General features: G+C 44.8%; 1 protein-coding gene across 1 annotated transcript in view; it reads left to right on the top strand.

The window, feature by feature from the left end:
• The first annotated feature begins 223 nt into the window (after nucleotides 1-223).
• Nucleotides 224-20,283, top strand: part of C2cd6 (C2 calcium dependent domain containing 6) — a 39,891-nt gene continuing 19,831 nt past the window's right edge. Inside the window, exons 1-3 of the mRNA XM_038315558.1 lie at nucleotides 224-610; nucleotides 17,254-17,340; nucleotides 18,513-18,564. Coding sequence (XP_038171486.1) covers nucleotides 224-610; nucleotides 17,254-17,340; nucleotides 18,513-18,564 — 526 coding nt within the window. The remainder of the gene's footprint in view (nucleotides 611-17,253; nucleotides 17,341-18,512; nucleotides 18,565-20,283) is intronic.

The raw sequence follows: 20,283 nt of genomic DNA, 5'->3' as shown, positions 1-20,283 counted from the left end.
CTTCCGGAGGAAACAGAAACTGCCTGATGAGGAACCAGAGCAGACGGTCCAGCTTGCTAAATCCACACCTCCAAACCCAGGAGACCTCCGGCCCTGCAGCCCCGGGGCGTTCTGCACGTGGTCCAGAAAAGCGCGGGAAAAAGGCAGCTGCGCGCGGCGCGGCGCGTGCGCAGCAAACAGCGGTTGGGTTAGTGGCTAATAGGGCCCTGAAGAGAATGTAACAATGGAGTTGCCTCCTCCGGGAAACCGGAGGGTTTCCATCAGTAACCCTCAAGAGGCACCCCGCAGGTTTTCCACCGCCCAAGGCACGGTGCCCTCCCGCTGGTCTATGGCCTCCGCTGGCTCCACGAAGCACCACGCCTTGCCTGATGCCCGCAAGTCTTCCATCCCGAGCAGTGTGCCAGGCGGGTCCACGCTGCCGAGCTCCATCCCCCAGAAGAGCGCCCTCCTCCCTCCGGATGCCGCCGGGCAGCGCAGAGGGTCCACCGTCTCCTCCGTGCACTATGCCGACGAACAAGGCAAGCAACTGGCCACGGACAAAGAGAAGGACACGGAGAAGAAGGGCAAGAGCAAGGGCAAGAGCAAGAACAAGGGCGCAGGACTGCTGAACGTGAGTGGCCCCAGTGGAGGGGTGGGTTGGGGTGGCTGAGGATGGGAGACCCGCGGTGCCCTCAGGGCTCTCCATCCCGAGACCTCCCTCGCTAGACACTTTAGGCGATTTAGCTTCGTCTCGTATGTGAAAGACGGCGAATAGGAGCTCATGCCCAACAGGGCAAAGGACTATCACTGCATGTTCGCTGCAGGCAATGCCATGGTTGGCTTGTCATTTATCAGGAGAGGCGCTAAACCCGAGACGCTTTAATTTTATGATTTTTATTTATTTTGTTATGACGCGTCTTTGTTTTGTTTTGCCTTTCTGCGTAAACTCTGGCTGACCCGGTACTTGCTATGAAGCCCAAGTCGATTTCAAACTCTTGGCAACTTGCTATGAAGTCCAGGTCGATTTCAAACTCTTGGCAACGCCCCCCCCCCCCCCCCCCCCCCCCATATACCTAAGGGATGAGATACTGGTGTGTATCACTACATGTGGATATTACCAAAGCCCTTACATTATGACCCTGGAGCACTAATTCTACATCAAGTCTCCAGTATTTAGTGGTAACTAATACTTTATGGAGGCATAAATGACAAGGGAGAACCAAGTTGTAATTCGTTCTCTATAAAGGTCGTTAGAGGTTTATTGGGAAGATTTTCATCCTCTGTTGCCCTTACTTAATGAAGAAATAGTGGAGTTGAATTATTCAGAAACGTGGGCGGTGGTGGCACACGCCTTTAATCCCAGCACTCGAAGGCAGGGGCAGGCGGATCTCTGAGTTCGAGGCAAACCAGGTCTACAAAGGGAGTTCCAGGGCAACCAGGGCTACACACACAGACAGAAAACAAAAACAAAAACCCTCTCAAAAAAATCAAACAACAACAAAAATCCAGAAACAGATGGTACATACAAAAGATGAGCTCCATCTCTGCACAATAATTACATGATCTCCAAGAGACTGCTAATTCCAAGAATTTAGCACGCTTTTAGAGCATTGTTACACATTGAGAGCATATCAAAGACTAATAAAAGGAGAGATTCTAATGTATACTACTAAGTTAAAAACCACAGAAGCGTGTAAGAGAGATGCACTTTGAAATCAGACCATGGGCTGAGCTTATTGTATATGATCTTAAGGAATTTGGGCTTTATTTCCCAGGATAGTGATTGCTAATATTGTTTAGAATATGGCAAATTCCCTTTTTAAATGTAAAACTTTCCTTTGCATAAAATAACTGATCTTTGTTATTTGCTGATTGGGTAATTATAAAACCACAGCAATGAGCAAAGAGGCCTGGTATTATTAATAGAATTCTCCCTAGGTCGTGGTTTGTGTTATAGTTTTTTGTTCATCTGTATCCAAGCCGTACTTGGTAAAGTGTTGATATTGGAGCGCTGGGGAGAAGGCTGAGCAGTCAGAAATGTGCACTACTCTTGCAGAGGAACCTGAGTTCAGTTCCGTGCCCACAGCAGGCAGCTCACAACCACCGGTAACTCCAGCTCCAGGAGACCTGGCCTCTGAGGTCATTTACACTCATGTGCACTCACACTCATGCACATCCATAAAAAATAAATCTCTAAGAATGTAGGTTTTGAGTCTTCACCATAGTCCTCCTGGATGAGAAGGGTGTGTTCAAATCAGAACTATTTTGAACCGATTCCTAGACGTGAGCTTAAGAATCACCGCAGAGGAAAAAGGGACGCATTGCTATGGTGACAACAGCCAGAGGAACTGGATACATGGTGGTGGGGCTGTCTCTCCGTTTGTAGAGTGCCTGTGTACCACGCACAAGCCCCGAGTCCAACCCCTGCACTCCAGAAACAGTGGCCCTGCCTGCACTCTCGATATCAGGAGGTGCAGGCAGAAGGATCAGAAATTTAGGCCTTATCGGCCTACATAGTGCGTTTTAAAAATGGATGAATGGAATAGCATCAGAAGGAGGGCTAAGGCACTGGGGGTCTCAAATACTTTTTAATTTAATTTTTTATTTATTATCCTGGTTATTGTTTGTTTGTTTGTCCTTCTCTGTTAACTCGATGCAAACTAGAGTCACCCAGGAAGAAGGAAGCTCAGTTGAGGAACTGCTTCTATTAGATTGGCCTGTGCCCATGTTTCTTGATTGGTAGTGGACCATGCCACCCTTGGGCTGATGGTTCTGGGTTCTATAAGAAAGCAGGCTGAGCGAGCCATGGGGAGCAAGCCAGCAAGCAGCAGTCTTCCATGGTCTTTGCTTCAGTTCCTGCCTTGAGTTCCTGTCTGATCCTCCCTCCATGATGGGTTGACTATAAGCTGTAAGATGAAATAGACCCTTTCCTTCCCAAGTGGTCGTATTGTCTTAACCTTCTGTTTCTGGGGAGAGATGCCATGATGGGCTCATGGTCCCAGAGGGTTAGTCCATGGCCATCATGACAGGGAGCACAGCAGCAGGCAGGCGGGTATGGTCCTGGAGAGCTCACATCTGATCCACAAGCATGAGGCAGAGAGGGGGCCTAGCTGGGAACAGTGTGGGCTTTGGTAACCTTCACCTCCCTGCAGTGACACACCTCCTCTGTCAAGGCCACACCTCCTAAGCCTTCCCAAACAGTTCCACTGCCTGGGAACCAATCAAATACATGAGCCTATAGGGGCTGATTCGCTTCCAAACCGCCACACATAGTATTTGTGAGAGCAATCTAAAGCAAACCAGGACAGTTACTACCGGGAGCTGTCACAATGGTCATACGCAGATCAGAGGATAACTTAGTGGAGTTATTGTCATGTGGGTTCTGAAGGATAAACTCAGTTCACCAGGCAGAGGAACCACTGTGCCAACCGTTAAAGAGATTTAAAAAGAAGTTTTATTAAAATGTAGGTTTCTAAGGAAATTGGAAAGATCGGTTATGCATAGTCCTTAGGTTATGATATATTGTAGCTTACGACTTCAATAAAAATGTATATTGCCATCCTGGTTTGATGGCACACACTGTTGTTCCTGCATTCAGAGACTGCATTCAGGATTGGGACTGCAGGACTGCGCAGTATAGTGAAAATCTGTCACAAGACTAAACAAAGTGTGAAGAACGACCCCAAGTTCTAGTCCCAGTTCCCTTCAACAGATGGCAACAGTTCCTCACCCTGGGCCTTGTCTACATCATGACCAATCTTTACTTCTCATACATTGGAATCTAGTATTCTTCTAAACCACCATTGATTTTCATCTATTACGTCTGTCATTTGAAATAAACGCCAAACTCTGGCCTAAATGCAGAAGACGCGGCGGTGGGAAAGTCAGTCCCCTTCCTGTATGCGCTGACATTCAAATTGGACAGTTACAGATAGCTTTCCATCCTAAAGGAAATAGAAAGGGTGATGTCAGGGATTGTGGTGGAGAAGGGATGGCTGGTGCTTCGGCGAGCGAGCGTAGCAAGAGAAAGCGTCTCTGAGTAGGTAGCTTCTGAATGAAAACTTGAAGAATGGAAAGACGTTGGGGTGGAGGAGAGAGCATTGAATGTGGGCCAAGCAATCACCAGGTTTCTGTGGAGTCATTAAGTGTGGAACGTTCAGGAAACAGGGAGTGAGAGGGAGAGTGGTGTGGGGGGAGGCTAGAGCCCTCTCTTTGTTTAAAAGGCCCCTTTAAAAGCTTTTGAGAAAGCATTGACGGCTCAAATTAATTTTCCTATCACATTTGTATTCTTTTGTGCTTTGGATTCCCCCGAACTTCTTTAATATATGTACTCCTCTGTGATAACTATCAAAATTAGATGGTAGCTCTGGAGGAATGGCTCTACAGGAAAGAGCACCCTGGCAGCTGTCCCGGAGAACCCACGCGGGCAGCTCACAGCCACCTGTACCTCTAGTCCCAAGGGATGGAACACCCTCTTCTGGCCTCCCTGGGCACCATGCACGCGTGTGATGTGAAGACATGTATGCATACAGAACTCCTATATACACAGGATAAATAAATACATTTTTAAATTAAAAAATAGTCTTCTGAGTGCGTGGAGTACTTTTTGGCCGCACGACTCTTTGTTAATTAGTAGAATCGCTTTTCTGCGCTCTAAAGTTGCTGTTTCTTTCTGTTCCTTACCTTGTCACGGTTACTTCCTTCACTGAGTTGTAGTTAGCTTAATTGAGATCTTCCTTTCTTGGCATAGGCCCTTTCTTGTCTCTTCCTCTAGCTTTTTGCAGCATTCTGTAAGTCTGGATGTTGCAGAACCAGTTTTGCTTGCCTGAAGTATTTTATTTCTTTCACCTGTTGGTTGCCCTGCTGTTTCTGTGTCATTTCCACACGCGTGTGAATCCTCCTGGCTTCTTCTTGCTGATTTCTAATTTCACACCACTGAGGCCAGAAAAGATGCCTGATACAGTACAAGACATTTGTTGTTGACCTCACGGCATCCGTCCTGAAGAACGCTCAGTGTGCCCCAGAGAGAGCCCGTGTTGTGTTGCAGTCGGATGGAATGCTCTGTGTGTTGTCTGTCAGCCTCACCAGGTCTGAAAGGTAGCTTCGAATCTAATGCTTCCTTGTTGATTTTATGCCTGGAAAACCTGTTCATTGTTAAGAGTAGGGTCCTTGTGGGGATGTAACTCAATGGTAGTACGCTTGCCTGTTGTGCTGGCTATTTTTTTTCAATTATTTATTTTAATTTCATGTGCACTGGTGTTTTTGCATGCATGCCTGTATGAAGGTGTCGGATCCCCTGGAACTGAAGTTACAGACAGTTGTGAGCTGACATGTGGGTGCTGGGAATTGAACCTGAGTCCTCTGGAAGAGCAGCCAGGCCTCTTAACCACTGAGCCATCTCCCTTAGCCCTGTGCTGGCTGTTTTTAAGTCAGCTTGAGGCATGCTGGAATCATCAGAAAGGACAGAACCCCAGTTGGGAAATGCTTCCATAAGATCTGACTGTAGGAAAGCCTTTAGGGTGTTTTCTTAATCAGTGCTTTATAGATTTTTTTTTTTAACTCTTTTGGTTCTTTGGGGAACTCACCACCAAATAAATCACACAGAGACTTATTCTTTCTTATGAATGCCCAGCCTTAGCTTGACTTGTTTCTAGCCAACTTTTCTTAAATTATCCCATCTATCTTTTGCCTCTGGGGTTTTTATCTTTCTCTCCTTCTCTTTTCCCTTCTTTACTTCTTACTCCATGGCTTGCTGTGTAGCTGGGAGGCTGGCCCCGATGTCCTCCTTCTTCTCCTCTCAGATTTCTCCTCCTATTTATTCTCTCTGCCTGACAGCCCCACTATCTTTTCCCCTTCCTTGCTATTGGCAGCTCTTTATTAGACCAATCAGGTGTTTCAGGCGGCAAAGTAACACAGCTTCACAGAGTCAAACAAAGGCAACATAAAAGAATGCAACCCATCTTTGCATCATTAAACAAATGTTCCACAGCATAAGCAAATGAAATATATCTTAAATTAATATGCCACAAGAGTGATGGATGGGCCTACCCCATGGTGGGTGGTGCCACCCCTGGGCTGGTGGTCCTGGGTTCTATAAGGAAGTAGTCTGAGCAAACCATGGAGAGCAAGTCAGTAAGCAACACCCCTCCATGGCTTCTGCAGCAGCTCCTGCCTCCAGGGACCTGGGCTGTTCCTGTCCTAACGTCCTTCAGTGATGAGCAGGGATGTGGAAGTGTGAGCCACATAGGCCCTGTCGTCCCCAGCTTCCTTTTGGTCACGGTGCCTCATCACAGCGATAGTAACCCTAAGACACCTACCATGTGCAAGGCCCTGGGTTGAAGCCCCAGCACCGAAAAAAAAAAATGGAAAGAGAATTGAACCCCAGTTGTATTTTACTGCCATTTGTCTCTTCAGGTATAGCAATATTGTTATGTACTCTGATCTTAGATGAATATATAATTACAGTTATCATAATCGTCCTGACAACTCGATCCTTTGATTATTATGTAATGATCTCATTTGTCTTTTCCATGTGTAATAGGGTCTGACTGTATAGCACAGGCCTGTCTTCCTGCCTCAGCCTCCCGAGGCTGCCATGACAGGGGTCTGTGACTGTGTGGCACGGGCTCGTCTTCCTGCCTCAGCCTCCCGAGGCTGCCATGACAGGGGTCTGACTGTGTGGCACGGGCTTGTCTTCCTGCCTCAGCCTCCCGAGGCTGCCATGACAGGGGTCTGTGACTGTGTGGCACGGGCTGTCTTCCTGCCTCAGCCTCCCGAGGCTGCCATGACAGGGGTCTGCCGTTGTACTCAGCTTCTTCCGTTTTAGCGGTTTGACTGTTCTCTGTCCTTTGATTGGCGAATGAATCTATTTCCACATAAAGTAGTTATTAATAAGTACCGATTGTTGCCGTCTTGTTCACTCTTTTTTGGATGTGTTAGTTCCTTATCTCTGTCTTTCTGTTTGGGCAGTTTTCTGTTAGGTCAAAGTCTCGAGGAGGATGAGTTCAGTCTCCTGTGGGGCTCGATTCAGCTACCGCTGCCTTTGGTTTTCCCCAGGGATGAAGTATTCAGCACAGTGACTCAGTATTTACTTCGCACGGGCTGGTGGTCCCTGTTACACTCTCGGTTACAGCCAGTTTAACACTCGGTGTAACAGGCTTGGTACCTACCAGTGGCTAGGCACCCCCCGTGGCCCAATGCACCCCCAGACACCCGTGCGGTTAGTCTGCTCACAGCGAGTTTTCTGTGCTGTGTGGGAAGAGTCCTCACACCTTGGTTCTCTGATGCAGCTACCACAAAAGGCTGATATTTTGTTTGGTTGGTTGGTTTTTGTTTTTCGAGACAGGGTTTCTCTGTAGCTTTGGAGTCTGTCCTGGCACTAGCTCTTGTAGACCAGGCTGGCCTCGAACTCACAGAGATCCGCCTGCCTCTGCCTCCCGAGTGCTGGGATTAAAGGCGTGCACCACCACCGCCCAGCAGAGGCTGGTATTTTTATAGTGGCATGTAATCCCCTTTTCAGGGGCGTTTTATGGAAGGTAGAATTTGTAAGCATTTTTTTTTTTTTTTTTTTTTTTTTTTTTTTGCTTCTCAACTGCATTAGCAGGCTGCAGGCTCAGACTGGTTTTGTGTAAAGGATATCAAAGAACGGCACTTTTCAAGAGAGAGAGGTTTGATATTTTGTATGCTTGTTAAGAAGTACAGTATTGGAAATTAAAGGTGGACAACTGATAATTGAGGAGTATGTCAGTATTTTTTATGTATATTACCTGTTTACTTGTACAACTCTTGTACAAATTACATGCAGCTTCATTTTCAAATGAATCTTTAAGGAAAACTTTTCAGGAAAAACATTTAATTTTTGTATTTTTGATTTTAAGGCATGTGTTGTCAGTTTTTCAGTGTATTAATGAAGATTTTAACTTTTCATCAGGTTGAGTTGTTTTCTTATTATTATCTGTTATGTATGTAGTTAGCATATTGAGTCACTGAACTGTTTAAAAATCTAGCACATAGAGCAAGCCTGTTTTGTGGAATCCTTATTCTTAAAAAAATAATCATGGCAGATCTTCTGCAAAAAAAAAAGCAAATGCATTTGCAATTCAGAATACTGATTTTTTATTTTTAAAAAAGTATTTTGCTTGCTGGAACAATTCATTTTAATGAGAATCTTTGAAATGTATTTATCTTTAGGGCACTTGGGCATCTTTATGCTGTTTGTTTTATGTCTTGAAATAAAATGTACATACGTTACCTTTAGAAAGAAAGAAAGAAGGAAGAAGGAAAGAAAGGAAGAGCGAGCCTCTCACTAAACTTTGGAGCTAGGCTGACAAACAGCAAGGACCAGGATCTTCCTGTCCTCTCCACCTTTCATTTGCTTTCTTGTTCTTAACCAAAGTTTAGTATATTTCTCCACATTTACCACCTTAATTTTTTTCTATAATTTTTTTTTGTCATTCCTTATCCTTCTGTCAATTCAGACTAGGTAGATACTCTGCTAGATAAGACCACGTAGTTGTTTGACCCACTCAGCTGGCAAATGCAATCCTCTGAACTCAAATGCAGCCATGAAGCATGGCATGCTCTCTGACCACCTCTCACTTCCTGGGGATGGTCATCTACTCCTGATGGTCGTCTCCTTCCTCGCTAATGAGGAACTGGGGAGTCGTAGTATTCTCTCCCGCGGCTCTGGGGATAATACCTGGTTTGTGTCGTGTTTTGCTTCTGTGCCGCTCCTTGTTTCAACAGAGACAAAGAGCCTCAGACGGCGGAGGGAAGTCATTGCTCTGACACTTGGCTGGGGGAAAGAATGAATGCGAAAAGAACACATTGTTAGTCACCACTTCCTGGCATAGTGAAGACTCGTCTAACGGGGCAGTTGACTCTTCCTCTAAGGTACAAGAGTTGGGCTGGAAGGAACTTGAAGTCAAAGTTTCCTCTTCTTTTTTTTTTTTTTTTAACTCTTCTTAAAATATTTATTTATTTATTTATTTATTTATTTATTTATTATGTATACAATATTCTCTCTGTGTGTATGCCTGCAGGCCAGAAGAGGGCACCAGACCCCATTGCAGATGGTTGTGAGCCACCATGTGGTGGTTGGGAATTGAACTCAGGACCTTTGGAAGAGCAGGCAATGCTCTTAACCTCTGAGCCATCTCTCCAGCCCAATGTTTCCTCTTCAATTCCCAACAACTTCTGCCGAGCCTGGAGAGACTGATTCGGGTAACTTCCGGAAGCCCCTTGTGGCTTTGACAGGAACGTCTGTACCCGGTTCACGTCCTCGACATTCCATTCTCTGGAGACGTTGTCTTACCCACAGAGTTTCTTGGAAGCCCCGCTAACCCATAGTTACTTTTCCTAGATGCGTTTACTTCCTAGTCCTGATTGAACCCCTCGTTATCCTTAAGTTAATTGTTTCGTGATTACCCATACAATGACACCACTATGTGTCTGGCACCAGCCCGGATTCCAGCTTGAAGAATTCTTGCCCTCGAAGTTCCAGGTCATATTGGAGTCTTTATGTGATGTGTTAGAACCCTTGCCCAAGTTCTATTAGGAATTCAGCAATACGCGTTTTTCTGCTGTTGCTGCTGCTCACGAGAGCCGTGCTCAGCTAGGAAGGAAAGCAGCCATGCTGAGGTAGGCAGGCAGGAATCATGGTCAAGGAACTGAGCACCAGTAGCGAAGGCCGCTTTAAGGGTTTGCAGATTAGGCTCTTATCAACTGAAGCTCGCCTTTCAGAATAGACATCGAGTCCATGCCCGTACCTGCAGCATTTGGAAGGCTGTGGCAGGAGCATGTCAGCGGTTTTGACGACTGCTTAGGTTACACAGTGAACTTCGCATTAGCCTGGGCCACAGAGGGAGACCTTAACATAACAAAGCAGACTTCCAAAGTAAGGGATAGAACTGTAATAAGAAGCATGAGGCTTCACTTAAATACAAGCACAATATATCATAGTTAGACACATCTTATGGTATGGTAATTGTAAGTAGTTACTGTAAACTACAGTTAAACCACAGACAACCGTGTGTGTGTGTGTGTGTGTGTGTGAGAGAGAGAGAGAGAGAGAGAGAGAGAGAGAGAGAGAGAGAGAGAGAGGTTCAACAATAACAAACTGATTGCAGATATATCGGATCATTTTTCGATTGTTTATTGATACCTATTATTAGTTCTTGAAGGAGAAAAATTGGGAGTACCGGATTCCTCGGTCCCATGCATCCTATATTGCAGTTCTGAACTATGCAATACGTCACTATGATCCATATTACCCATGGTATTCAATAGATCACTGAAACGTACTCAGTTTTCTCCAACTGAAACTCTATCCGCTTGGGCCACGCTTTCTCCCCACCTTTCCTCTGGCTCTCCCCTGCAGCTTCCTTCACAGTGCTCTCCTGTCTTGTAAGAGGTTTTGACTATTCTTAAGATTCCACATATAAACAAGGTCACAGAAGTCTGGTCTTTCCGTGCCCAATCTAGTTCACTGAGAACAATATTCTCTCGAATGGCCCATGTACGGCAATGGGCAGAATCTCCTTTCTTTTTTAAAAAAGGCAGAAGCATACTTCATTTTGAGCGTAGTGTGTTTTCTGCAACCAGCCGTGGGTAGCATGAGGCCGCTTCTACCTTAGCGACTGGGGATGGTACCGCCACGAGCACAAAGACACACTAGGTCTTCAAAGCTCACAGCATGTATGAAAAACCGTGGCAGGTTTCACCCTCAGCTGTGAAAAACAGGAAGCTTCCTCCTGACTTTTTTTTTTTTTTCTTTTTTCTTTTTTTGGTTTTTCGAGGACAGGGTTTCTCTGCAGCTTTTTTAGAGCCCTGTCCTGGAACTAGCTCTTGTAGACCAGGCCTGGCTCGAACTCACAGAGATCCGCCTGCCTCTGCCCTCCCGAGTGCCTGGGATGTAAAGGCGTGCGCCCACCACCGCCCGGCTCCTCCTGACTTTAAGAACATTTTTAAGACGCTCAGCATTTGTATTTAAGACAGGATGGACTGGAAATCCTAGCCACCTTAATTAGATAAGAAAACAAATATAAAAGGGAAAAGTGAAATTTTCTTTGTTTGTTTTACACATTAAAAAATTCTTAATGATGATATCAGAAACCTGCTAGAACCGATGAAATTGTAGAATAAAAAAAAAATCAGTGTAGAAAAACCATTGTAATTGTTAAATGCTTTTTGTGTGTGTGTGTGTGTGTGTGTGTGTGTGTGTGTGTGTGTATGACAGTGTGTTGCCTAGGCTAGGCTGGCCTTGAACCTTCTCTGTAGCTGAGACTAGCCTTATATAGTGTTATACTCTTGTTCCTTTTTCCTCTGCCTCCCAAATGCTGGGATTACATGGGCATGCCACCATACCCAGCTTTAAAACCCTTTAATAAAAAATTTCCACTAAGGCTTTGTTTTATATATATATATATATATATATATATATATATATATATATATATTTTCACCTTTTGCCTCCTGAGTGCTGGGGTTAAAGGTGAGCACAATTACCACCTGGCTGAATTGTTGTATGATTTCACTACTACCACCTAGCTGAACTGTATGATTTAACCACTTCCACCTGGCTGAATTGTTGTATATTTTAAGAGCTGAACGAGTAATTATTGAGAAATAGCTAATACTAAACCAGGAAGTTAATGCTTACAAAGCCATGTTGATTCCAGTTCAGCAGAGGTGGGGGTGAAGACAATTGTCCTTTTGGGTTTGATTTTTAATAGGCGGCCTTTCCCTGTCCCCTCTGGCATCCCTTCTTCCCGGGTACTTTACCTTCTTCTGGCACGGGCTCTTTGGAAGCATGTTGTTTAGTTTCCATGTGTGGCACATTTTTATGACTGCTTGATTCATGGCTCAGGAAAATACAGATTGCCTTGCGACTGCTGGGTGATCCCACACTTCAGACGGCCTCTTCAGACATCACCCCAGCAGGGAGGGGTGCAGTACTCTATTGGGTGTGCATGGAAATCCAGGTCCTCCTTGTGGTTGGTGTCCATTGATGCTTTATGGGTGCAGGAAGGTGGTGCTGTCTTGTTATAGTAGTGAGGACGGAAGCCCTGGCTCCTTACATAGCTCTTTAGTGCAAAGTCAGAAAGATATGGAGGCATTGATATATAGATCTTGGTATATAAGTATCTATCTCTATATATAGATACTTATATACCAAGATCTATCTGTATATATATATATCAGATATATAGATCTATATCTATATAGATCTTGATATATATGCTTATAATTCACCAACCATCCATGATATATATATGTATATTTGTGTATATATATATATATATATATATTATACTTAGAATTCACCATCCATCCATGATTAAAAATATCTCAAGAAACTCAACACACAAGAACTGTATGTGACCACAATAAAGGCCACATATGACAAAGGCACAGCAAACATACTGGATAAGGAAAAAGTCGAAACCTTTTTTCTTAGGCATGGAATGAGATAAAAATGCCTTTCTGCTCAACACAGTTTTGAAAGTGCTAGCCTAAGCAATCATGTAAGAAAACAGGCATCCTGACTGGAGAGGAAGCAGTCACATTGTCACCGGACATTGCCCCTACAGGTAGAAAAGGTTGTCACAAAACCGCCAGAGCTAAACTGAAAGAATTCTGTAAATTTGGGGGTTACAAAAGGAACATACGAAAATCGCTAGTATTTCTTTACATTCGGAGAAGACGACTTGAGAAAAACAATCAAGAAAACATCTTCATTTCTAATAGCTATAAAAACAAAAGCACTTAGGAACAAATTTAACCAAAGAGGCAAAAATATCTCTACGCTAAATACTGTGAAACATCCATGCGAGAATTGAAAAGAATACAAATCAGTGTAAAGACCTAATTTTGTTACAATGTCCGTGCTTCTAACAGTGAGCTGCAGGTTTTATATTTTGCCAACAAAACACTGACTTCCCCTCAAAGGTTACATTTGTAAAGTGTTCTCTGGGAGTAGCACCTGCCCTTGCTTCCCGTTCTCTTCAGCAGCCCCTGCCCCTCCCCACCACCAGGTACCAATCTCTGGTTTACCCTTCCTGTATTACTGATGTTCTAGCCTTGCATTTGGCTTTTATGTTACTCTTATATAATAAAGCAGTAAAACGAAGCAAGTTTTATTGCTTACTCTTATATGCAATTTAGTAGCTTTAGCCTGCCCAGTGTGTCTTTGTGGAGGGCAATAACTTTTCTTGGGATCACTGTGAGTCAGTCTTTCCAGGCACACTGCAGGTTCTATAAATACATAGATATCCTGTTATTGTTTGAATTTTTCCTGGAGATGGTAATTTTATTTTGTTTTTCAAAATTATTCTTCTATGTGTTACATCCCAACTACAGTTTTCCTCCACTACCCAAAATCTCCTCGCAAGAGAGCAGAGGCAAAACCCAACCCACAGCTGCGAAGATCGCAGGCCGATTCCCCTCCCCTTCCCTCCTCTCCTCTTCCCTCTCCTTTTCTCCTCTCCTCGCGTAGAAGGGCACGACTCCTCTAAGAGAAGAACCCCCCTTCTCTCCTCTCCCCCTCCCCCGAAAAGAAAAGACGAAGAAGAAGAGACTCCTCCCTCTCCCTCTCCTCTCCTCCCTCCCCTCCCCTCCTCCTCTCCCCCTCCCTCCTCTCCTCTCCTCTCCCTCCTCTCCCTCCTCTCCTCTCTCCCCTCTCTCTCCCCTCCCTCCTCTCCCCCTTCCTCAAAAAGAAAGAATCTCTCCCCTCCCCTCCCCTTACCTCCTCTCAAGGATCTCCTGTAGATCCCTCCTCTCCTCCCTCTCCTCCCCTCCCACCTCCTCCCCTCCTCTCCTCTCTCCGAGGAGCCCTCCCCAAAGAGAAGAAGGAGAGAAACGAAAAAAAACCTTCTCTCCCCCTCACCTCCTCTTCTCTCTGAGAAGAAAAGAACACCTCTGCTCTGCTCCCCTGCCCTCTTTTCCCATGGGTTTTCTCCTCTTCGCTTTTCCCATGTTGCTCTTTCCTCCTACCCCCTCCCCTCCATCTCCATCACTCCCCTCCCGGAAAGTCCCCTCCTCTCCCCTCCTCTCCTCTCCTCTCCTCTCCTCTCCTCTCCTCTCCGCAAAGAGCAGGCCTCCCAGGGACATGAACCAAATGTGGCTTACTATGCTACAACAACACCAGGCACACAGCATCGTATGATGTCCCGACAAGGCTGCCCAGTAGGAGTTTTCTCTTCCTCCACTTCTCCCATTCCCCAGCTACCTCCCCTCTACCCCAGATCCACTCCTCCCCCCCAAAAAACCAGTTCTCTCAGGGATATCCACCAAACATGGCATAGCCAGTTTCAGTAGGACTAGGAGTTAGAGACTCCCTGCTCCCACTGCTGGGAGCCCCACCAGAGCGCTCAGCTATACACCCATAACATGCATGCCGAGGATCTAGCTCAGACCCATGAGGGTCCTTGGTTGTTTCAATCTCTGTGATCTCCTATGAGCCCTGCTTAGATGATTCTGGGGGCCATGTTCTCCTGGTGTGCTTGACCCCTCTGACTCCTTTGACCTTTCCTTCCCCCTCTTCTGCGGAATTCTCCTGGTTCTGCCTAGCGTTTGGCCATGGGTCTCTGCATCTGTTACCATCTATTGCTGGACGGTATTTCTCTGATGGCAATCGGGCTAGGCACCTATCTGTGAGTCTAGCAGAAAGTCATTAGTAAGTGGTGTGGGAGGTCCTTCTGTTTATGTGTGGCTTGTATTGGTTAACAAACAAAGAAACCGCCTTGGCCTGATAGGGCCGAACTTAGGTAGGCAGGGAAGATGGAACTGAATACTGGGAGAAAGAAGGACGGAGTCTGGGGACGCCATGGATTCGCTGCCAGAGATAGATGTGCTGAAACTTTGCTGGTAGGCCACGACCTCGTGGTGATGCACAGATTATTAGAAATGGGTTAACTTAAGATGTAAGAGTTAGCCAATAAGAAGCTAGAGAAGCTAGAGCTAATGGGCCAAGCAGTGATTTAATTAACACAGTTTCTGTGTGATTATTTTGGTTCTGGGGCGGCCAGGACAAACAAGTGGTTCCTTGCAGCAAATAATCATGTCATTTAATTTTTTTTTCATTTGTGTCTGGGTCTCTGGGTTGTCCAGCCTCTGGTTCTTGGCCATCCAGGTAGTGTCATGGCATGGCACAAGACCAGTCATTGGTTGGCCACATCCATAAGTTTTGTGGCCACCATTACCCCAGCACATCTTATAGGCAGGACAGATTGTAGTTGGAGAGGTTTTGTGGCTGGATTGGTGTCCCAGTCCCACTGCCGAAAGCTGTGCCTAGTTGTAGAAGGCGGACAATTCAGGCTCCAGATTCCCTGTTACTAGGAATCTTTACTAGGGTCACTCTCGAAGATTCCAGGAAGTTTCCACTGCATGAGGTTTCCATCCCCATCTGCCCCCAATTCCAGTCATCTCTCCGCTGACACCTCCTCCCCCCACCGGATCCCTCCTGTTTCCATTCTCACCTAGTCCAGGCAGAAATAAAGACTTCCTAGAATTCAGTGACCATCAATGCACGACATGCCCAAACTTATCTAAGAGGAAAGTAGACACTGAGTACCTACATAAAGAGATTGGAGAGGTCCCATATCAGCAACTGAACAGAACACCTAAAAAACTCTAGAGCAGAAAAGAAGCAAACTCACTGAAGAGGAGCAGACAGCAGAAGATAATCAGACTGAGGACTGAAATCAATCAAATAGAAACAAAGAGGACAATAAAGAATCGATGACACAGGAGTTGGCTCTTTAAGAAAATCAACAAGATAGACAAACCCTTGTCCAAACTAACTAAAGGACAGAGAATATCTAAACTAACAAAGCCAGAATTGGAAAGGGGACATAATAACAGACATTGAGGCAATCCGAAGAATAATTAGGTTATACTCTCAAAACTTGCACTCTATAAAATTGTGGATCATTTCCTTTCTTGTCAGTAAGGGTGATTGTGGGAGACTGGCTTTATGTAGATTGGGCTACGAGAACAAAGGTTTGGTTGAGTGAACGCTTTCACACCAGGGCCCCACAGGGTAGGAGAAAGTCAGCCAGTTGCCAGCACAGGAAAAGTCATGTTTAAAGAATGAGTTATACGCTGCTGGGATGTTTCGGGATGAATCCCATTACGGAAGGGAGCAAAACCAGGGCTTCACAAGATTTCTACAGAATTGATGGTGACTATCCCAAAAACAGGTGTTCCTGAAGCTCTGCAGATCAGGTTAATCATTAGATTATATTCTTGGGAGTTTGTCTATTGATCTGTATAATGCTTGTGGCCACCAACAGTGAAGTATAACATAAATGTATTCGGTGGGTTTTTTTGTTTGTTTTTTGGTTTTTTGAGACAGGGTTTCTCTGTAGCTTTGGAGCCTGTCCTGGAACTAGCTCTGTAGACGAGGCTGGCCTCGAACTCACAGAGATCCGCCTGCCTCTGCCACCCGAGTGCTGGGATTAAAGGCATACGCCGCCCGGCTGATTGGTGGTTCTTATTTCATGTTCTGCTGTCCTTAACTCCCCGCACAAAACATCTTTCTTTCTCCTTACTGTTACAAATTCAGGGGACCCCGCTCCTCCTCTGTCTTTTTCCCTGAGAAGCAGACCTCCTCTGAGGAGGTCACACCCAGTCCTTCTCCTGCAGGGCTCGGTTCCTACCCAGTGCTGTACCGTCTGCAGCCAGAACGTGTATAGTGTTGACTTTCTCCTTGATTTTGTCTCTTCTGTGGTCCCTATTCCTCCCTACTGTTTTCCACAGTCACTTACGGATTTTCTTTCTTGGTCTCCGTCCCCATGGGTTTGTGCTGAATTTTTTTTTTACTTTCTTCCTTTCCTTAGAGGAAATCTGGAAATTGTGAGACCCTTCTCTAATGTGTCCTATGTTTCATGTGTGTCCTCATCTTGATAGAGTTATGTTTGAATAGAAGTTTGGGTGACTGCCATACTGGATGGAGTGATCTTATAAATGTTTCAATATATCCTGCTGTGTGTTCAATCCATTAACTAACCGAAGGACCATTGTTCATATGCGTGTTTGCTTTTCTCCTCTTTTCTGACTTACTGGATAATTCCATATTTAATTATTGTACACTTTATTTGTTTATCTAGGTGATAAACTTACTGAAGATAGAAATGAGTTTCTTATGGTTATATCCACTGCCTAGAGCACCAGATACTTACTAGACACTCGGAAAATATTAGCGGAAATAATATTTTATCCAGTTATGTTCTACTTCTTCTTCTAAAGTGTTAAATTAATTTATTTTCATTATAGATGCTAAGAAAAACTCTTCAAGGGTCTCAGAGTGAAGAAATGATAGTAACAAATGAGACACCAACGTTGATACCGTTTGGAGATGTGGTATGTATGAGTCTCCTTCAGCGAGCCCCGTACAAATTACTCCTCATTTGACATGAAACACAGTTGATATTATTGTCTGGTGATTGAAAAGTAAGTGGAGAAAAGAGTCCTCTAGGGTAAGCATGCTCATGAATTTTTATTTATATGAGTCATCAAACCACTAAATATTCACCCAAATTATGGAAAACATTCCAATTCACAGAAACAATGTTTTCGATTATAAGGATTCCCAATCACCTGACATAATTGCAAGACACTGATTCGAGACCCACCTAAGATCCACTAATGTCCAGCGTCTGTCTGACACGATTGTAAGACACTAATTTGGGGACCCGCCTAAGATCTGCTAATGCCCAATGTCTGTCTGAAAGAGGAGTCTGTGAACCAGTGTTTTTGTTGAGCTCAAGTGGTTATACTTATTTACAGATTGGCCGACGGTTTAAACATTGACTCCTTTATCCCCTTTATCCTCCGTGCTCCTCGCCAACCTCAGAAGCAATAGTCTCCACATGGCCACAAACCTTGCTTGGGTGGTGAGATAGCAAGGGGGCCAAAGGCACTTGTCACCTGCTAAACCTGAGGACCTGCATTTGAACTCCAGGACCCCCATGGTGGGGAAAGGGAAACAGCTTCTTCTGCAAGCTGTCTTCTGACCACTAGACATGCCATTGTGCACGTGTCTACACACACACACACGCACACACAAAATACACACACATACACAAAATACACACACACACAGGTGGGGTGGGGAAAGGAGAAAATCAGAAGAGAGAGAGTGATGTAATAGAAAATTGTAAAGAAGAAACAGTATTTTAAGCTTTTGCTATTTGTGTGTGTGTGTGTGTGTGTGTGAGGGGTATGTATGTGTATGTGTATGTGTGCCACCTGTGTGCCTGGTGCCCATAGAGGCCAGAAGAGGACATCAGATCCCTTGGCACTGGTGACCTGATGTGGGTGCTGGTAACTGAGTTTGATTCCTCTACAATCACCGAGCCATCTTTCCAGCCTCACAAAACCATGCTTATAGTAAGAACAAACAACAGAGTCCTTCTAATGTGAGAAACCCAACCCGATTGTGTTTTAAAGATTTAGAAACTTCACCGTGAAACGTAAGAAACTTAACTTTAAAAAACGTGTTTGCCTTTTGTGTTTTGTTGCGGTTGTTGCAGGTCGGCTGCCTGGCTGTTCACATAAAGAGTTGTAGACAGTTTTCCCACAGATGTATCCTTTTGGTCTGCAGACCACGGCATCGGCATGTCTTGCTGCTCTGGGGTCTTACTGCAGAGTCACTAACTACCTGGAAGCAGAGCAGCAGCTTGGAACACTAACCATTTGATCCTCAAACGCTCTGTTTGCCCTCCAGGTGGTACGTCTTCAAAGTGTTGGCTTTGGCTGCTGTTTGGTAGTTGAAAGGGACTAGGATGCTCTGCCCTCCAGGGAGGACGCCTGCAAGGGTGGGCTTGGTAGGGTAGGGTGGTTTAGATGCTTGTTCTAAGCCGGGCGGTGGTGGCGCACGCCTTCAGTCCAAGCACTCGGGAGGCAGAGGCAGGCGGATCTCTAGTTCCAGGACAGGCCCCAAAGCTACAGAGAAACTAGGTCTCAAAAAAAGCTTGTTCTGTTCATGGATCACTCGTCCTCCTGCACTTGTTTTCAGTTTACAAAATATTACACATTTATAACAAACCCTTGATTACCATAGTTCTTCATGCTCTCTCATATCTCAGTCTCGGATGAATGTCTCTGTCGTCCATTCTAATGCCAATTTCAGTTGCAATCACTGGACTTATGTTAAAATGATCATGAATGCCTGCCTGTTCAGATTCAAGGACATCAAAAATAAATCCCATTTCTCAGTGTAGAAGTTTAACACAAAGATTTTTGGTCCTCCGTGATTTCCGTCAATCACCACATAAGCTAAAGGAAAACCATGGTGTGCCCTTAAGAGATAATGCTAAGCCGGGCGGTGGTGGCACAGGCCTTTAATCCCAGCACTCGGGAAGCAGAGGCAGGCGGATTTCTGAGTTCGAGACCAGCCTGGTCTACAAGAGCTAGTTCCAGGACAGGCTCTAGAAACTACAGGGAAACCCTGTCTCGAAAAACAAAAATAAAAAAAGAGAGAGAGATAATGCTAATTTACATGTAAGCAGTAAGTCTACTCAAACGTCTTAAAAAGAATTTACTTTAAATTTGTGCCTTGTTTTGGCTCTTTGTGAGTGTCTTTCTACATAGCCCAGGCTGGCCTTGAACTCCCAACCCTGTTGGAATTAGAGGTGTGGACCACTGTATTCCTCTACGCTTACTCTTAAGCCACTCTCATTACGGCTTTGCGTTTCCTCTTTTTGTATAAAGGGCATTTTTCAAAAAAAAAAAAAATTCTATAGTGATGTTTGAAGAAACTCAAATCTGGAAAGCATTTTTTTTAAACTTATAAAGTACAGTGAAAGCAATATAGTGCCCTCAGAATGGAGACTAATTCACTAAAATGAAGTGAATTAGAGTAGATCACATTGTTGTGAATTCTATCTTAGGATCCAGTTATTCTTAGTTTATTTGCTTGTTTGCCCCCAACACCTTGGCTGGCTCTTGGGAGCCTGTTCCTCATACTGGATTGCCTCGCCCAGCCTTAATACGTTGGGAGGTGCTTAGTCTTGCTGCAACTCGCTATGCCTCGCTTGCTTGATACCTTTCTGAACAGGAGGAGGAGTGGATTGGGGGAAAGGGGATGTGAGGAGAGGAGGGAGGGGGATCTTTGGTCAGGATGTAAAGAAACTAATTGATTTTAAAAACTTCTATATATACTTAGATCTGGAAAATAATGTCAGTTATAGATTATATATACTTAGTCATCTTAAAATTAATATATAAGAAAATTGCAAAGAAATTACAGCGAGAATGCAAGGATAGAAATGAGAGGTATGTAGAGAAGAATAATCACTCCTG

This window comes from Arvicola amphibius, chromosome 18 (assembly GCF_903992535.2).
Source record: "Arvicola amphibius chromosome 18, mArvAmp1.2, whole genome shotgun sequence".
NCBI lineage: Eukaryota > Metazoa > Chordata > Mammalia > Rodentia > Cricetidae > Arvicola > Arvicola amphibius.
Note: the sequence above shows the minus strand (reverse complement) of the source record. Positions and strands in the feature narration are given on the sequence as shown.